General features: G+C 49.8%; 1 protein-coding gene across 1 annotated transcript in view; it reads left to right on the forward strand.

Annotated features, from left to right (window-relative positions):
• Positions 1 to 1,414: 1,414 nt before the first annotated feature.
• LOC115382617 (multidrug resistance-associated protein 1-like) overlaps positions 1,415 to 19,486 on the forward strand; it is a 101,630-nt gene continuing 83,558 nt past the window's right edge. The window contains exons 1-10 of the mRNA XM_030084433.1: positions 1,415 to 1,468; positions 1,548 to 1,727; positions 2,078 to 2,203; positions 2,274 to 2,411; positions 3,469 to 3,594; positions 5,391 to 5,452; positions 5,559 to 5,687; positions 6,080 to 6,277; positions 15,814 to 15,991; positions 16,066 to 16,227. Coding sequence (XP_029940293.1) covers positions 1,427 to 1,468; positions 1,548 to 1,727; positions 2,078 to 2,203; positions 2,274 to 2,411; positions 3,469 to 3,594; positions 5,391 to 5,452; positions 5,559 to 5,687; positions 6,080 to 6,277; positions 15,814 to 15,991; positions 16,066 to 16,227 — 1,341 coding nt within the window. The 5' untranslated portion in view covers positions 1,415 to 1,426. The remainder of the gene's footprint in view (positions 1,469 to 1,547; positions 1,728 to 2,077; positions 2,204 to 2,273; positions 2,412 to 3,468; positions 3,595 to 5,390; positions 5,453 to 5,558; positions 5,688 to 6,079; positions 6,278 to 15,813; positions 15,992 to 16,065; positions 16,228 to 19,486) is intronic.

Below are 19,486 nucleotides of genomic sequence, written 5' to 3' on the forward strand. Positions count from 1 at the left end.
GGGTGTCAAGTGTTGTCAGTGTTGTTCTGCAGGACCAGTTCCGTCTGCTGGGACCACAGGCTGGGACACAGCCTCATTCACAGGATGGACATGGTCCTTAGACAAAATGTGATCTGTTGTGTGGTAATTTGGGATTTGCTCAGGAAATTGTTTAGTGTGAGAAGGTGGAGGAGCCGGTGGTTTATAATCATACAGAGGATTTTACCGAGGTTGCTGCTGACACAGGCTCCAGTTTGTCTCCACTTTTGTGAAGTGGTGTTACTAGTCCTCAGGTCCAACCGTCCGGGAAGATCCCGGCAGTGAGGACAGTGTTGAACAGTTTCAGTATGGCTAGCTGGAATTTGTGGTCTGTGAATTTAATCATTTAGTTTAAAATACCGTCAGTGCCACATGCCTTCTAGGTTTCTAGAGAATTTATGTGATATCTCTCTCTCTCTCTCTCTCTCTCTCTCTCGCCCTCCCTCTCTCTCAATTCAATTCAACTCAAAGCTTTATTGGCATGACAAACACACATTCACATTGCCAAAGCGTTACATAAAAAAACACACAATATAAACAGTTTAACTCACTTCACTGAAGTGAAAACAGTGCAAGTCTGTGCAAATACTATAAAATAAAAATAAAATTAAAAGAATAAGAATATATTGTCTCTTTTGTACTTTCTACATGCTGAAAGTACCAGTGTGCAATATGGCTGTTAAGTGTTCACAGTGTTATTATTTTTATATACAAATGCAGGACCAGCTCCCTGTGCTTCCACACAGCCTCAATCACAGGATGAGATGGGCTTGGTTCTGGTCCTGGTCCCGGTCTGTCCCCGTCCTCGGGTTAATAGAGGTTTCAGTTTTTCAGTCTGTGCACAAACCAGGCTGCTGTGATTCACACTGCTGTACTTCCATGAGCAGGTCTGGCAGTTTGAGCATGTCAGGTATCCTCTCTCTCTCTCTCTCTCTCTCTCTCTCTCTCTCTCTCTCTCTCTCTCTCTCTCTCTCTCTCTCTCTCTCCCTCTCTCTCTCTCTGCGTGTGTGTGTGTGTGTGTGTGTGTGTGTAGGCAGCAGGTGCTTGGTTTCTTCCATAAAAATTAAATTAAATTCAGAATTATTTACAAAGCGCCAAATACAACACACTCATTTGTAGACAGTCCAGATGTGGACCTGAAGCTGTCTCCAGGGTCCAGATGTGGACCTGAAGCTGTCTCCAGGGTCCAGATGTGGACCTGAAGCTGTCTCCAGGGTCCAGATGTGGGCCTGAAGCTATCTCCAGGGTCCAGATGTGGAGTGGTGTTTCACACAGCAGTGTGGAGGGGTGGGTGTGTTTTGAGCGCAGGAGTGAACTCGGCGGAGGGAGGGTCTCTCACCTCAGTGTTTGAATCTGAAGGAGCTGAGTCCCATCAGCAGGACTGGAGGAGACCGGGACCAGAGCTGCCATGGAGGACCTGTGCAGTGGAAGTGGTCTGGATCAGCTGTGGGTGAGTCAGAGCTGGAGAACGGAGAACCCCAACTCACACTGTGTAATTTCTGATAGTTTGTTGCCTTTTGGGGTTTCAGGACTGGAACCTGACCTGGTACACATCCAGACCAGACCTGACTCAGTGTTTCCAGCAGACTATCATGGTGTGGTCCCCCTGCGTCTACCTGTGGACCTGCTCTCCTCTTTACCTCATCTACCTGCAGCTCCGTCCCCACAGAGGCGTCATCCCACTGTCCAAACTGTGCTGCAGCAAGACGGTGAGGGGGTCCCGGGGTTTCTCTGGTCTCTGTGATCTCTCTGTTGTGTAAAGTGACCCGGGTCTCTCTGGTCTCTCATGTCTCTGTGGTCTGTAAAGTGACCCGGGTCTCTCTGGTCTCTCATGTCTCTGTGGTCTGTAAAGTGACCCGGGTCTCTCTGGTCTCTCATGTCTCTGTGGTCTGTAAAGTGACCCGGGTCTCTCTGGTCTCTCATGTCTCTGTGGTCTGTAAAGTGACCCGGGTCTCTCTGGTCTCTCATGTCTCTGTGGTCTGTAAAGTGACCCGGGTCTCTCTGGTCTCTCATGTCTCTATGGTCTGTAAAGTGACCCGGGTCTCTCTGGTCTCTCCAGCTCCTGGGTTTGAGTCTGGCTTCTTTGGGACTTCTGGAAATGTTTTACCTGCTGGTGAAGAAGAATGAAGAAATCCAGAAACACCTGCTGGTCCTGATGAGTCCTCTGATCAGGAGCTTCACCCTGGTGAGGGGCGGTGGGGGGTGGGGGTGGGGGGTGCGGGATCAAGAGTGATCCACGTCTTCTTTCCGGTCAGGTTCTGGCAGTTATCATCATCTGGGTAGAGAGGATGAAGGGAACTCGTTCTTCTGTTCTCCTCTTCCTCTTCTGGACTCTTCTGGTTCTTTGTTCCATCGTTCCGCTGAAGGTCCACATCCAGCAGATCATGGATCAGGTAAACTGTCGATGCCAAACATCTGAAAGGCTCCACTGACTCCCCGGGAAGGATCTGTAGAACCAGACTCAGACAACTTCCTGTTAATGGTCCTGGTCCTGGTCTTAAGTAACTCCAGGTTCCTGTCAGTGGTTCTGGTCCTGGTCCAGAGTAACCCCAAGACCAGTTTAGTTGTTCCAGAGAAGGATCAGACAGGTCAAGGTGGACCAGATGGATCCAAAATGATGAACACTTCAGCAATCTGTCCTGGACTCTGGGATCCCTGGCTGTCCAGTCCTGGTCCGGTCTTCTGTCCTGGACCCTGGGATCCCTGGCTGTCCAGTCCTGGTCCAGCAGTCTGTCCTGGACTCTGGGATCCCTGGCTGTCCAGTCCTGGTCCGGTCTTCTGTCCTGGACCCTGGGATCCCTGGCTGTCCAGTCCTGGTCCAGCAGTCTGTCCTGGACTCTGGGATCCCTGGCCGTCCAGTCCTGGTCCAGCAGTCTGTCCTGGACTCTCTTCCAGGTGTTAATTGTTGTCGTTTGGATGTTAAAACTGACGGCAGGATGTTGAGGAGCTCTGTTGCCTTCAGGGGCATTTCATCACGTGGGAATAATCAGCATCTTTATTTTAGAATATCTATTTATCTAAAAACTAGTCTTGAATTTCAGAATGATGATGATGATGGGGAGGAGGAGGAGGAGGAGGTTCTATTTGAAAGCAGTTTGATTGAACTTCAGTCCCGAAACACTTTGGACTTTTCCAACATGACGAATTGAGATGCCTGGTCCAGGTGGTCCACAGTCCTGCAGGTAGACCCTAACCCTGGTCCAGGTGGTCCACAGTCCTGTAGGTAGACCCTAACCCTGGTCCAGGTGGTCCACAGTCCTGCAGGTAGACCCTAACCCTGGTCCAGGTGGTCCACAGTCCTACAGCTTCACAAATGAGGGTGACACAACATCTCTGGGTGGAAGGGCTTCCACCAAGAGGGGTCTGGCGAGTTCTTCAATGTGTCTTGGAGGTCTTGGAACAAGGGTCAACTTGATTTGAAGGACAAAAGTCAACGTTTGCTCCTCTCAGGGTTTTTCAGACGACGCTCTTCGAACTGCGGCCATTCTCTTCTGTTTTTCACTTCAATTCATCCAACTGATCCTGAGCTGCTTCAGTGACATCCGGCCAACCGGCAAACGACCCACCGTTAACCAGGTAACCAACCCAGCAAAACCTGGTAACTGACAAAAACCTTGTAACCAACCCACCAAAACCTGGTAACCAACCCAGCAAAACCTGGTAACTAACTGACAAAAACCTGGTAACCAACCCAGCAAAACCTGGTAACTAACTGACAAAAACCTGGTAATTGACCAAAACCAGGTAACTAACTGACAAAAACCTGGTAACCAACCCACCAAAACCTGGTAACTAACTGACAAAAACCTGGTAATTGACCAAAACCAGGTAACTAACTTAAAAAAAACCTGGTAACCAACCCACCAAAACCTGGTAACCAATCCATCAAAATCTGGCAACTAACTGAAAAAAACCTGGTAACTGACCAAAACCAGGTAACTAACTGAAAAAAACCTGGTAACCAACCCACCTAAACCTGGTAACCAACCCACCAAAACCTGGTAACTAACTGACAAAAACCTGGTAAATGACCAAAACCAGGTAGCTAACTCACCAAAACCAGGTTACTAACCTAACATCAACCAGGTAACCATAACTCATGTTTGGGTGGAGGGCTGGGTGGAGGATTGGGTGGAGGGCTGGGTGGAGGGCTGGGTGGATGTTGGGTGGAGGGCTGGGTGGAGGGCTGGGTGGATTGTTGGGTGGAGGGTTGGGTGGATTGTTGGGTGGAGGGCTGGGTGGAGGGCTGGGTGGATTGTTGGGTGGAAGGTTGGGTGGATTGTTGGGTGGAGGGCTGGGTGGAGGGCTGGGTGGATTGTTGGGTGGAAGGTTGTGTGGATTGTTGTGTGGATTGTTGGGTGGAGGGCTGGGTGGATTGTTGGGTGGAGGGCTGGGTGGAGGGCTGGGTGGATGTTGGGTGGAGGGCTGGGTGGAGGGCTGGGTGGATTGTTGGGTGGAAGGTTGTGTGGATTGTTGTGTGGATTGTTGGGTGGAGGGCTGGGTGGATTGTTGGGTGGAGGGCTGGGTGGATTGTTGGGTGGAAGGTTGGGTGGATTGTTGGGTGGAGGGCTGGGTGGATTGTTGGGTGGAGGGTTGGGTGGAGGGCTGGGTGGATTGTTAGGTGGAGGACTGGGTGGATTGTTGGTTGGAAAGTTGTGTGGATTGTTGGGTGAATTGTTGGGTGGAGGGCTGGGTGGATTGTTTGGGTGGAAGGTTGTGTGGATTGTTGGGTGGAGGGTTGGGTGGAGGGCTGGGTGGATTGTTAGGTGGAGGGCTGGGTGGATTGTTGGGTGGAAAGTTGTGTGGATTGTTGGGTGGAGGGCTGGGTGGATTGTTGGGTGGAAGGTTGGGTGGATTGTTGGGTGGAGGGCTGGGTGGATTGTTGGGTGGAAGGTTGTGTGGATTGTTGGGTGGATTGTTGGGTGGAGGGCTGGGTGGATTGTTGGGTGGAGGGTTGGGTGGAGGGCTGGGTGGATTGTTAGGTGGAGGACTGGGTGGATTGTTGGGTGGAAAGTTGTGTGGATTGTTGGGTGGATTGTTGGGTGGAGGGCTGGGTGGATTGTTGGGTGGAAGTTTGTGTGGATTGTTGGGTGGAGGGTTGGGTGGAGGGCTGGGTGGATTGTTAGGTGGAGGGCTGGGTGGATTGTTGGGTGGAAAGTTGTGTGGATTGTTGGGTGGAGGGCTGGGTGGATTGTTGGGTGGAAGGTTGTGTGGATTGTTGGGTGGATTGTTGGGTGGAGGGCTGGGTGGATTGTTGGGTGGAAGGTTGTGTGGATTGTTGGGTGGAGGGTTGTGTGGATTGTTGGGTGGAGGGCTGGGTGGAGGTGTGGTGTGTCTCATTCGTGTCTAACTTCCCTCCTGCTGTTTGTTAGAACCAGTGTCCAGAGGAAGACGCGTCATTCCTCTCAAGGTTCTTCTTCTTCTGGTTCAGCGGGTAAACTGTAGACCTTCATAGGAGTACTCTCTCAGTTAGAACCTGAAGTTCTCTCTGTTAGACCCTGAGGTTCTCTGGATAACCATAGATGTGTTCTCTTCATCAGTTTGGTTCTTCGAGGTTACCGCTGCCCCCTGCTGGCTGAAGATCTTTGGCATCTTCGGGAGCAAGACTCGTCCAGCAAGATCATGTCGGACCTTGAGACGTTCTGGACGCTGAAGTGCAATCAGCTGCAGTACGACCTAGAACTGAACCATCTCTATGATCTAACATGGAACAGAACTATCTTTCTGATCTAACCTAAAATAGAACAATCTGGCACAGAACCATCTTTGTGTTCTAATCTGGAACAGAACCCTCTTCATGGTCTAAAGTAATCTCTTGTAATGTTTCAGGAATGAAAGGAAGGTTCTCTTTCCCTAAAATCTATAACCCTACAATCAAAGACCTGGATCCAGGGTGGGATTTGAGTAATGGGGGTATTTTGTTGGAGCCTGTTGGTGATGACAGATGAACCAGGTTCAGGTTCTAGACCCAGGTTCCAGACTCAGGTTCTAGACTCAGGCTCCAGTCTCTGGTTCCAGATTAAGGTTCCAGACTCCTTACCATACTCTCCATGTTCTGCAGGACCCGGTTCTGCTCCAGAAGAGGATCCACCACCATCACAGAGAAGACCCAACTGATGACCAAGACCAGAACCGGACCTGGCTACCATTTCCTGATCCTGCACACTCTGGGGCGGAGTTTCGGACCTTACTTCCTGTGTGGGACAGTGTGTCTCGTCCTCCATGATGCAGTCGTCTTCACTGTCCCACAAGTCCTCAGGTTTCCCCCCCATCTTCCTCCCCATCCCCATCTTCCTCCTCAATCTTCCTCCTCAATCTTCCTCCCCATCTTCCTCCTCATCTTCCTCCTCATCTTCCTCCCCCATCTTCCTCCCCCATCTTCCTCCTCAATCTTCCTCCCCATTCCCATCTTCCTCCTCCATTTTCCTTCTCTATCCTCCCCCTTCATCTTCCTCCTCCATCCTCCTCCTTCATCTTCCTCCTCCATCCTCCTCCATCTTCCTCCTCCATTTTCCTTCTCTATCTTCCCCCTTCATCTTCCTCCTCCATCCTCCTCCTTCATCCTCCTCCTCCATCTTCCTCCTCATCTTCCTCCTCCCCATCCCACCAGCTTGCTTCTTTCCTCTTTGCTTGCCGTTTCCACCGTTCTCATGGGCACACCTGCTATTATTTAGTTACACATGTGAAGACCATTCCTTCCATTAGGTCACATGATCAAAGGTTACTATGATGACATGAACACACATCCTGGACAGGGGGAATACTAAAACAAAAGTCCAAATAAGACCGCATCTCAGCACTCATCTTCCTCCCTCATCTTCATCATCTCCATCCCTCATCATCAGCAGCACATCTTAGTCTCTCAGTGGAGGGATCTGTCAGTGTTGGATCTATGTAACGTTCTCTAAGAGGAGGGATCTGTCAGTGTTGGATCTATGTAACGTTCTCTAAGAGGAGGGATCTGTCAGTGTTGGATCTATGTAACGTTTTCTAAGAGGAGGGATCTGTCAGTGTTGGATCTATGTAACGTTTTCTAAGAGGAGGGATCTGTCAGTGTTGGATCTATGTAACGTTTTCTAAGAGGAGGGATCTGTCAGTGTTGGATCTATGTAACGTTTTCTAAGAGGAGGGATCTGTCAGTGTTGGATCTATGTAACGTTTTCTAAGAGGAGGGATCTGTCAGTGTTGGATCTATGTAACGTTTTCTAAGAGGAGGGATCTGTCAGTGTTGGATCTATGTAACGTTTTCTAAGAGGAGGGATCTGTCAGTGTTGGATCTATGTAACGTTTTCTAAGAGGAGGGATCTGTCAGTGTTGGATCTATGTAACGTTTTCTAAGAGGAGGGATCTGTCAGTGTTGGATCTATGTAACGTTTTCTAAGAGGAGGGATCTGTCAGTGTTGGATCTATGTAACGTTCTCTAAGGCTTCTTTTCCACCAGAACCGGTTCCCGGGCCAAATCGGGGCCGGCGCCCAAAATTGAACTGGTTCTTCTGTTTGCACCAACCGCGGCCCCGGCTCCCAAAAGTCGGGGCTTTTCAGGAACCAGTTTCTTCCTGGTCCAGATCAGGCCCCGATCAGGCCCCTACCACTCACCGACTAAGCCTGGCCCTGGGGGCGGAGTTACGGCAACAGCTGATCTTCAAACACCCCCTGGCTGAGTGCATTCCCCCCCCCCCCCCCCCCCCCCCCCCGGAAATGCAGCACGGGGCTCGCGGCGGACTGGGGGGGGGGATATCAACGCCATTATTTTTTTTTTTCTCCTGTTCGATGTCCACGCGCAGCAGAATTGAGCGCAGGCGGGGCGCCCGGACTGACTCTACGTAACATTCTATAATAGGAGGGATCTGTCAGTGTTGGATCTTCGCAACGTGCTCTAGGTGAAGGGATCTGTCGGGGTTGGCTCTACGTAACTTTCTCTAGGAGGGAGGGATCTGTCAGGGTTGAATCTAATTAACTTTCTCATTGAGGGAGGGATCTGTCAGGGTTGGATCTATGTAACCTTCTCTAGGAGGAGGTATCAATCAACCAACCAATCAATCAACCAATCAGTAGCACTTTAAATAAAAAGCAACACAAAGTGCTAAACAGTAAAATCACTTGTTAAAACAAAACCTTACCTTCAATCAGGATCGTGTGCACGAACGCATGCATGCAAACACACACACAAATAGACACACTCCCAGTTTGTTGAATACAAAGGGAGCCACGGCGCTGAGCATCATGGGAAACTACACCAGTGAGCTCGTCCATACCGGGAAAGGTCAAAGGTCAGGACTGGGGCTTCGGTGCCTGACCCCCAATCCCCCCAGACCAAGGGAACCCCCACACCAAGGTGTGGAGACCCCCAGGCCAGCTGGAACCAGAGGACCCAAGCACAACCCCCCTCCCCCAGCAACTCACTGAATCAGAATCCCAGAGTGAAGGACCCCCCCAGATCGAAGAACCTCCCTTTTGTTGTTGACCGCCCCAGATTGAAGAACCCCCCCGTTGTTGTTGACCCCCCCCAGATTGAAGAACCCCCCCTTTGTTGTTGACCCCCCCAGATTGAGGGACTCCCCCCCTTTGTTGTTGACCCCCCAGATTGAAGGACCCCCCCCTGTTGTCGACCCCCCCAGATTGAAGGACCCCCACCTGTTAACCCCCCCAGATTGAAGGACCCCCCCCCCTTGTTGACCCCCCCAGATTGAAGGACCCCCCGATTAACCCCCCCAGATTGAAGGACCCCCCCTTGTTGTTGACCCCCCAGATTGAAGGACCCCCACCTGTTGACCCCCCCAGATTGAAGGACCCCCCTGTTGACCCCCCAGATTGAAGGACCCCCCTTGTTGTTGATCCCCCAGATTGAAGGACCCCCACCTGTTAACCCCCCCAGATTGAAGGACCCCCCCTTGTTGACCCCCCAGATTGAAGGACCCCCCGGTTAAGCCCCCCAGATTGAAGGACCCCCCCTTGTTGAATCCCCCAGATTGAAGGACCCCCCGGTTAAGCCCCCCAGATTGAAGGACCCCCCCCTTGTTGAATCCCCCAGATTGAAGGACCCCCCGGTTAAGCCCCCCAGATTGAAGGACCCCCCCCTTGTTGAATCCCCCAGATTGAAGGACCCCCCGGTTAACCCCCCCAGATTGAAGGACCCCCCCCTTGTTGTTGACCCCCCAGATTGAAAGACCCCCCCTTCTTGTCGACCCCCCCAGATTGAAAGACCCCCCTGTTGACCCCCCAGATTGAAGGACCCCTCTTTGTTGACCCCCCAGATTGAAGGACCCCCCCCCCTTGTTGAATCCCCCAGATTGAAGGACCCCCCCCTTCTTGTTGATCCCCCAGATTGAAGGACCCCCCCCTTGTTGAATCCCCCAGATTGGAAGGACCCCCCCCTTGTTGAATCCCCCAGATTGAAGGACCCCAATTGTTCTCAATCCTCCTCAGCCCCTATAGAAGCAGGACGCCCCCCCTCCTCAGCCCCTATAGGAGCAGGACGCCCCCCCCCCTCAGCCCCTATAGGAGCAGGACGCCCCCCCTCCTCAGCCCCTATAGAAGCAGGACGCCCCCCCTCCTCAGCCCCTATAGGAGCAGGACGCCCCCCCTCCTCAGCCCCTATAGAAGCAGGACGCCCCCCCTCCTCAGCCCCTATAGGAGCAGGACGCCCCCCCCCCCAGCCCCTATAGGAGCGGGACCCCCCCCCCCCCTCCTCAGCCCCTATAGCAGCAGGACGCCCCCCCTCCTCAGCCCCTATAGGAGCAGGACGCCCCCCCCCCCTCAGCCCCTATAGGAGCAGGACGCCCCCCCTCCTCAGCCCCTATAGAAGCAGGACGCCCACCCCCCCATCCTCAGCCCCTATAGGAGCAGAACGCCCGCCCCCCCCCCTCCTCAGCCCCTATAGGAGCAGGACGCCCCCCCCTCCTCAGCCCCTATAGGAGCAGGACGCCCCCCCCTCCTCAGCCCCTATAGGAGCAGAACGCCAGCCCCCCCCTCCTCAGCCCCTATAGGAGCAGGACGCCCCCCCCCTCCTCAGCCCCTATCGGAGCAGAACGCCAGCCCCCCCCCTCCTCAGCCCCTATAGGAGCAGGACGCCCCCCCCCCTCCTCAGCCCCTATAGGAGCAGGACGCCCCCCCCCCCAGCCCCTATAGGAGCAGGACGCCCCCCCCCCTCCTCAGCCCCTATAGGAGCAGGATGCCCCCCCCCCCTCAGCCCCTATAGGAGCAGGACGCCCCCCCCCCTCCTCAGCCCCTATAGGAGCAGGACATTTCAGGACTAATTAGAGAACCTGAAAATTCATCCTGAAGGACAGGGAGCCAATGAGCCACTTTAAACTGGAGTAATGTGGCTCCGCCCCCTGGTCCTATCAGGACTTTAGACTGGAGTAATGTGGCTCCGCCCCCTGGTCCTATCAGGACTTTAAACTGGAATAATATGGCTCCGCCCCCTGGTCCTATCAGGACTTTAGACTGGAGTAATGTGGCTCCGCCCCCTGGTCCTATCAGGACTTTAAACTGGAATAATATGGCTCCGCCCCCTGGTCCTCGTTAGCACAGTGGTTGAGTGTTGTAGTAATTGGAGGTTTGAAATATTCTTTATCTCTGACCAGAGAGCAAGGCATTACAGGAATCTAACCACAGGAGATAAAAGCTACATTAGCGCCTCCTGCTGGCCTCAGAGAGAAACGGGCGACTCTGATTTTATACTTAAGATGAAAAAAAACAATCTAAGATCTATTTCAAATATGTGGAATAAAATTTAACTCAGAGTCAAAAATCAGGCGCAGATTTTCACCAGATTGTTCTGGTTTAAAATTTATTTAGCTTTGGTAAAAGTTTTTTTTTTCTCTCTGACTATCATCAGAGTAACTATGGAAACAGATGAACAGCTGAGTATCTTCAGAGTAACTATGGAAACTGATGAACAGCTGAGCATCATCAGAGTAACCATGGAGACTGTTGCTGTGTCTCCTGATGACGTTCCCAAGAGGAAGCATGTAGAGGTTAAAAAGAATGGCACCTAAAACTGAGCCTTGGGGAACCTCACTCCTAATTTCATGACTTCCTGAGGAACATGTATCCATACTGACATAAAAACATGGATCTGTGAGAAAAGACCTGAACAGTTCAGAACAGTTCCAGAGAGGCCCACCAGGGGTCTCAGTCTATTTATTAATGTGGTGGTCTACTGTGTTGAAAGCAGCACTCAGCTCCAGTAGAACCATCACTGTAAATTTTTTATTATCTAAATTCTACCTGATGTCATTTAAAATCTTGAAAGGGCGTCTGGGTTATGTGGTTCCCGCTAGAACTAGACTGACGTATTTCTAAAGTGTAATTTTTCATTAAAAAGTCATTGACTTGGTTAAAAACCAGTCTTTCTAAAAAACTGACTTAAAAACAGTCAGTTGGATTCAGGTTTGTTTGTTTGTTTTATTGAGATCCCCATTAGCTACTGTTAAAACAGTTGCTATTCTTCCTGGGGTCTAAACTTCATCAGAAATATTTCTGCACCAACACTTAGCAACGCGTCAACAAGAGGATGTACAGACAACATTCATACAGACAATACAATAACATAACTATCAACAAAGACGACATTAACAAAAACAAAACAATATCAAAACAGACGAAATAGCTCACCATTAAACAATCATAAATGACCAGTTCCATATGTTATTCCTGAGTGAATAAAAATAGTCTCATTTGTTTAGGTCTGTAGTTATTAACAAATGTGGGTTCTAGATTTGGATCATTAGTGCTGGATGTACCTTGTTTTTTCTGTGGTTGACTGTTGTTTCCTGAGGTTGGGTAGTTTGCTGTGGCTGACTGTTGCTCTTGTGGTTGGCTGTTGCTCTTGTGGCTGACTGTTGCTCTTGTGGTTGGCGGTTGCTGTTGTGGTTGGCTGTTGCTCTTGTGGTTGGCTGTTGCGCTTGTGGTTGGCTGTTGCTCTTGTGGCTGACTGTTGCTCATGTGGTTGGCTGTTGCTATTGTGGTTGGCTGTTGCTCTTGTGGCTGACTGTTGCTCTTGTGGTTGGCTGTTGCTCTTGTGGCTGACTGTTGCTCTTGTGGTTGGCTGTTGCTCTTGTGGTTGGCTGTTGCTCTTGTGGTTGGCTGTTGCTCTTGTGGCTGACTGTTGCTCTTGTGGTTGGCTGTTGCTCTTGTGGTTGGCTGTTGCTATTGTGGTTGGCTGTTGCTCTTGTGGTTGGCTGTTGCTCTTGTGGTTGGCTGTTGCTCTTGTGGTTGGCTGTTGCTCTTGTGGTTGACTGTTGCTCTTGTGGTTGGCTGTTGCTCTTGTGGTTGACTGTAGTTTCTTGTGGTTGGCTGTTGCTCTTGTGGTTGACTGTAGTTTCTTGTGGTTGTCTGTTGCTCTTGTCGTTGGCTGTTGCTCTTGTGGTTGGCTGTTGCTCTTGTGGCTGACTGTTGCTCTTGTGGTTGGCTGTTGCTCTTGTGGCTGACTGTTGCTCTTGTGGTTGGCTGTTGCTCTTGTGGCTGACTGTTGCTCTTGTGGTTGGCGGTTGCTGTTGTGGTTGGCTGTTGCTCTTGTGGTTGGCTGTTGCGCTTGTGGTAGGCTGTTGCTCTTGTGGCTGACTGTTGCTCTTGTGGCTGACTGTTGCTCATGTGGTTGGCTGTTGCTATTGTGGTTGGCTGTTGCTCTTGTGGCTGACTGTTGCTCTTGTGGTTGGCTGTTGCTCTTGTGGCTGACTGTTGCTCTTGTGGTTGGCTGTTGCTCTTGTGGTTGGCTGTTGCTCTTGTGGTTGGCTGTTGCTCTTGTGGCTGACTGTTGCTCTTGTGGTTGGCTGTTGCTCTTGTGGTTGGCTGTTGCTCTTGTGGCTGACTGTTGCTCTTGTGGTTGGCTGTTGCTCTTGTGGCTGACTGTTGCTCTTGTGGTTGGCTGTTGCTCTTGTGGCTGACTGTTGCTCTTGTGGTTGGCTGTTGCTCTTGTGGCTGACTGTTGCTCTTGTGGTTGGCTGTTGCTCTTGTGGCTGAATGTTGCTCTTGTGGTTGGCTGTTGCTCTTGTGGCTGACTGTTGCTCTTGTGGTTGGCTGTTGCTCTTGTGGCTGACTGTTGCTCTTGTGGTTGGCTGTTGCTCTTGTGGTTGGCTGTTGCTCTTGTGGTTGGCTGTTGCTCTTGTGGCTGACTGTTGCTCTTGTGGTTGGCTGTTGCTCTTGTGGCTGACTGTTGCTCTTGTGGTTGGCTGTTGCTCTTGTGGCTGACTGTTGCTCTTGTGGTTGGCGGTTGCTGTTGTGGTTGGCTGTTGCTCTTGTGGTTGACTGTAGTTTCTTGTGGTTGGCTGTTGCTCTTGTGGTTGACTGTAGTTTCTTGTGGTTGTCTGTTGCTCTTGTCGTTGGCTGTTGCTCTTGTGGTTGGCTGTTGCTCTTGTGGCTGACTGTTGCTCTTGTGGTTGGCTGTTGCTCTTGTGGCTGACTGTTGCTCTTGTGGTTGGCTGTTGCTCTTGTGGCGGACTGTTGCTCTTGTGGTTGGCGGTTGCTGTTGTGGTTGGCTGTTGCTCTTGTGGTTGGCTGTTGCGCTTGTGGTTGGCTGTTGCTCTTGTGGCTGACTGTTGCTCATGTGGTTGGCTGTTGCTATTGTGGTTGGCTGTTGCTCTTGTGGTTGGCTGTTGCTCTTGTGGTTGGCTGTTGCTCTTGTGGTTGGCTGTTGCTCTTGTGGCTGACTGTTGCTCTTGTGGTTGGCTGTTGCTCTTGTGGCTGACTGTTGCTCTTGTGGTTGGCTGTTGCTCTTGTGGCTGACTGTTGCTCTTGTGGTTGGTGGTTGCTCTTGTGGTTGACTGTAGTTTCTTGTGGTTGGCTCTTGCTCTTGTGGTTGACTGTTGCCCTTGTGGTTGGCTGTTGCTCTTGTGGTTGACTGTTGCTCTTGTGGTTGGCTGTTGCTATTGTGGTTGGCTGTTGCTCTTGTGGCTGACTGTTGCTCTTGTGGCTGACTGTTGCTCTTGTGGTTGGCTGTTGCTCTTGTGGTTGGCTGTTGCTCTTGTGGCTGACTGTTGCTCTTGTGGTTGGCTGTTGCTCTTGTGGTTGACTGTTGCTCTTGTGGTTGGCTGTTGCTCTTGTGGCTGACTGTTGCTCTTGTGGTTGGCTGTTGCTCTTGTGGCTGACTGTTGCTCTTGTGGTTGGCTGTTGCTCTTGTGGTTGACTGTAGTTTCTTGTGGTTGGCTGTTGCTCTTGTGGTTGACTGTAGTTTCTTGTGGTTGGCTGTTGCTCTTGTGGTTGGCTGTTGCTCTTGTGGTTGACTGTAGTTTCTTGTGGTTGGCTGTTGCTCTTGTGGTTGACTGTAGTTTCTTGTGGTTGTCTGTTGCTCTTGTCGTTGGCTGTTGCTCTTGTGGTTGGCTGTTGCTCTTGTGGCTGACTGTTGCTCTTGTGGTTGGCTGTTGCTCTTGTGGCTGACTGTTGCTCTTGTGGTTGGCTGTTGCTCTTGTGGCGGACTGTTGCTCTTGTGGTTGGCGGTTGCTGTTGTGGTTGGCTGTTGCTCTTGTGGTTGGCTGTTGCGCTTGTGGTTGGCTGTTGCTCTTGTGGCTGACTGTTGCTCATGTGGTTGGCTGTTGCTATTGTGGTTGGCTGTTGCTCTTGTGGCTGACTGTTGCTCTTGTGGTTGGCTGTTGCTCTTGTGGCTGACTGTTGCTCTTGTGGTTGCCTGTTGCTCTTGTGGCTGACTGTTGCTCTTGTGGTTGGTGGTTGCTGTTGTGGTTGGCTGTTGCTCTTGTGGTTGGCTGTTGCTCTTGTGGTTGGCTGTTGCTCTTGTGGCTGACTGTTGCTCTTGTGGTTGGCTGTTGCTCTTGTGGTTGGCTGTTGCTATTGTGGTTGGCTGTTGCTCTTGTGGCTGACTGTTGCTCTTGTGGTTGGCTGTTGCTCTTGTGGCTGACTGTTGCTCTTGTGGTTGGCTGTTGCTCTTGTGGCTGAATGTTGCTCTTGTGGTTGGCTGTTGCTCTTGTGGCTGACTGTTGCTCTTGTGGTTGGCTGTTGCTCTTGTGGCTGACTGTTGCTCTTGTGGTTGGCTGTTGCTCTTGTGGTTGGCTGTTGCTCTTGTGGCTGACTGTTGCTCTTGTGGTTGGCTGTTGCTCTTGTGGTTGGCTGTTGCTCTTGTGGCTGACTGTTGCTCTTGTGGTTGGCTGTTGCTCTTGTGGCTGACTGTTGCTCTTGTGGTTGGCTGTTGCTCTTGTGGCTGACTGTTGCTCTTGTGGTTGGCTGTTGCTCTTGTGGTTGGCTGTTGCTCTTGTGGTTGTCTGTTGCTCTTGTGGTTGACTGTTGCCCTTGTGATTGGCTGTTGCTCTTGTGCTTGACTGTAGTTTCTTGTGGTTGGCTGTTGCTCTTGTGCTTGACTGTTGCTGTTGTGGTTGACTGTAGTTTCTTGTGGTTGGCTGTTGCTCTTGTGGTTGATTGTTGCCCTTGTGGTTGGCTGTTGCTCTTGTGGTTGGCTGTTGCTCTTGTGCTTGACTGTAGTTTCTTGTGGTTGGCTGTTGCTCTTGTGGTTGACTGTTGCCCTTGTGGTTGGCTGTTGCTCTTGTGGTTGGCTGTTGCTCTTGTGGTTGGCTGTTGCTCTTGTGATTGGCTGTTGCTCTTGTGGTTGACTGTAGTTTCTTGTGGTTGGCTCTTGCTCTTGTGGTTGACTGTTGCCCTTGTGGTTGGCTGTTGCTCTTGTGGTTGGCTGTTGCTCTTGTGATTGGCTGTTGCTCTTGTGGTTGACTGTAGTTTCTTGTGGTTGGCTCTTGCTCTTGTGGTTGACTGTTGCCCTTGTGGTTGACTGTTGCTCTTGTGGTTTACTGTAGTTTCTTGTGGTTGACTGTAGTTTCTTGTGGTGTCCAGGTTGCTGCTCAGCTTTATGGAGGATGCAGACGCTGCACTGTGGAAAGGCTTCTTTTTTGCCGTCCTCCTCTTCCTGTTGTCGTGTCTTCAGTCGGTTCTCCATCATCAGTACATGTTCCACTGCTTTACTGTCGGCATGAGAACTAAGACCGCCGTCATGGGCCTGGTCTACAGAAAGGTACCCACCTGTGACGGACACATGTCCGCTGCTAAACCAGCACCGGATAAAGGTTGCTCCATTTGAATCCTCAGAGCCTGGTGATGAGCAGTGTGGCACGGCAGCAATGCACCCTGGGAGAAATCATCAACCTGGTTTCAGCTGACACCCAGAAGCTGATGGACTTTGTGGTTTACTTCAACAGCACTTGGATCGCTCCCATTGAGATTGCCGTGTGCTTCTACTTTCTTTGGCAGGTGAACAAACAGTGTTCCTTCTGTAACAGTCTCAAAAATGCGATGAAGTACAAGTGGACCATTTCAAAAGGCGTTAATTCGCCTCTGTAAAGCCAATTTTAAACAAATAGTATTTCCAGATACGGACAAGGCTTTAGTCTGGCTTTCTACAGTTCCTTCCTTACACTGACAATAAAACAAAGCAACAGGCTTATGGTCAGAAGGAACAACTGACTCCTTCAGCAGCCCACATGGCTGCCGTATAATCAATAAGCCCCTCCCACTGAGCGTGACACTGTTAAAGTTATATTTGATAAGCCCCTCCCCCTGAGCGTGACACTGTTAAAGTTATATTTGATAAGCCCCTCCCACTGAGCGTAACACTGTTAGTTATATTTGATAAGCCCCTCCCACTGAGCTTAACACTGTTAGTTATATTTGATAAGCCCCTCCCACTGAGCGTAACACTGTTAGTTATATTTGATAAGCCCCTCCCACTGAGCGTAACACTGTTAAAGTTATATTTGATAAGCCCCTCCCACTGAGCGTGACACTGATGAAGTTATATTTGATAAGCCCCTCCCACTGAGCGTAACACTGTTAGTTATATTTGATAAGCCCCTCCCACTGAGCGTAACACTGTTAAAGTTATATTTGATAAGCCCCTCCCACTGAGCGTGACACTGATGAAGTTATATTTGATAAGCCCCTCCCACTGAGCGTAACACTGTTAGTTATATTTGATTAGCCCCTCCCACTGAGCGTAACACTGTTAGTTATATTTGATAAGCCCCTCCCACTGAGCGTAACACTGTTAGTTATATTTGATTAGCCCCTCCCACTGAGCGTAACACTGTTAGTTATATTTGATAAGCCCCTCCCACTGAGCGTAACACTGTTAGTTATATTTGATAAGCCCCTCCCACTGAGCGTAACACTGTTAGTTATATTTGATAAGCCCCTCCCACTGAGCGTAACACTGTTAGTTATATTTGATAAGCCCCTCCCACTGAGCGTAACACTGTTAGTTATATTTGATAAGCCCCTCCCGCTGAGCGTAACACTGTTAGTTATATTTGATAAGCCCCTCCCACTGAGCGTAACACTGTTAAAGTTATATTTGATAAGCCCCTCCCACTGAGCGTAACACTGTTAAAGTTATATTTGATAAGCCCCTCCCACTGAGCGTAACACTGTTAGTTATATTTGATAAGCCCCTCCCACTGAGCGTAACACTGTTAAAGTTATATTTGATAAGCCCCTCCCACTGAGCGTAACACTGTTAGTTATATTTGATAAGCCCCTCCCACTGAGCGTGACACTGTTAAAGTTATATTTGATAAGCCCCTCCCACTGAGCGTAACACTGTTAAAGTTATATTTGATAAGCCCCTCCCACTGAGCGTAACACTGTTAAAGTTATATTTGATAAGCCCCTCCCACTGAGCGTGACACTGATGAAGTTATATTTGATTAGCCCCTCCCACTGAGCGTAACACTGTTAGTTATATTTGATAAGCCCCTCCCACTGAGCGTAACACTGTTAGTTATATTTGATAAGCCCCTCCCACTGAGCGTAACACTGTTAGTTATATTTGATAAGCCCCTCCCACTGAGCGTAACACTGTTAGTTATATCTGATAAGCCCCCCCCACTGAGCGTAACACTGTTAGTTATATTTGATAAGCCCCTCCCACTGAGCGTAACACTGTTAGTTATATTTGATAAGCCCCTCCCACTGAGCGTAACACTGTTAAAGTTATATTTGATAAGCCCCTCCCACTGAGCGTGACACTGATGAAGTTATATTTGATAAGCCCCTCCCACTGAGCGTAACACTGTTAGTTATATTTGATAAGCCCCTCCCACTGAGCGTAACACTGTTAAAGTTATATTTGATAAGCCCCTCCCACTGAGCGTGACACTGATGAAGTTATATTTGATAAGCCCCTCCCACTGAGCGTAACACTGTTAGTTATATTTGATTAGCCCCTCCCACTGAGCGTAACACTGTTAGTTATATTTGATAAGCCCCTCCCACTGAGCGTAACACTGTTAGTTATATTTGATTAGCCCCTCCCACTGAGCGTAACACTGTTAGTTATATTTGATAAGCCCCTCCCACTGAGCGTAACACTGTTAGTTATATTTGATAAGCCCCTCCCACTGAGCGTAACACTGTTAGTTATATTTGATAAGCCCCTCCCACTGAGCGTAACACTGTTAGTTATATTTGATAAGCCCCTCCCACTGAGCGTAACACTGTTAGTTATATTTGATAAGCCCCTCCCGCTGAGCGTAACACTGTTAGTTATATTTGATAAGCCCCTCCCACTGAGCGTAACACTGTTAAAGTTATATTTGATAAGCCCCTCCCACTGAGCGTAACACTGTTAAAGTTATATTTGATAAGCCCCTCCCACTGAGCGTAACACTGTTAGTTATATTTGATAAGCCCCTCCCACTGAGCGTAACACTGTTAAAGTTATATTTGATAAGCCCCTCCCACTGAGCGTAACACTGTTAGTTATATTTGATAAGCCCCTCCCACTGAGCGTGACACTGTTAAAGTTATATTTGATAAGCCCCTCCCACTGAGCGTAACACTGTTAAAGTTATATTTGATAAGCCCCTCCCACTGAGCGTAACACTGTTAAAGTTATATTTGATAAGCCCCTCCCACTGAGCGTGACACTGATGAAGTTATATTTGATTAGCCCCTCCCACTGAGCGTAACACTGTTAGTTATATTTGATAAGCCCCTCCCACTGAGCGTAACACTGTTAGTTATATTTGATAAGCCCCTCCCACTGAGCGTAACACTGTTAGTTATATTTGATAAGCCCCTCCCACTGAGCGTAACACTGTTAGTTATATTTGATAAGCCCCTCCCACTGAGCGTAACACTGTTAGTTATATTTGATAAGCCCCTCCCACTGAGCGTAACACTGTTAGTTATATTTGATAAGCCCCTCCCACTGAGCGTAACACTGTTAGTTATATTTGATAAGCCCCTCCCACTGAGCGTAACACTGTTAGTTATATTTGATTAGCCCCTCCCACTGAGCGTAACACTGTTAGTTATATTTGATAAGCACCTCCCACTGAGCGTAACACTGTTAGTTATATTTGATTAGCCCCTCCCACTGAGCCTAACACTGTTAGTTATATTTGATAAGCCCCTCCCACTGAGCGTAACACTGTTAGTTATATTTGATAAGCCCCTCCCACTGAGCGTAACACTGTTAAAGTTATATTTGATAAGCCCCTCCCACTGAGCG

Source organism: Salarias fasciatus, assembly GCF_902148845.1.
Source record: "Salarias fasciatus chromosome 7 unlocalized genomic scaffold, fSalaFa1.1 super_scaffold_4, whole genome shotgun sequence".
Lineage (NCBI taxonomy): Eukaryota > Metazoa > Chordata > Actinopteri > Blenniiformes > Blenniidae > Salarias > Salarias fasciatus.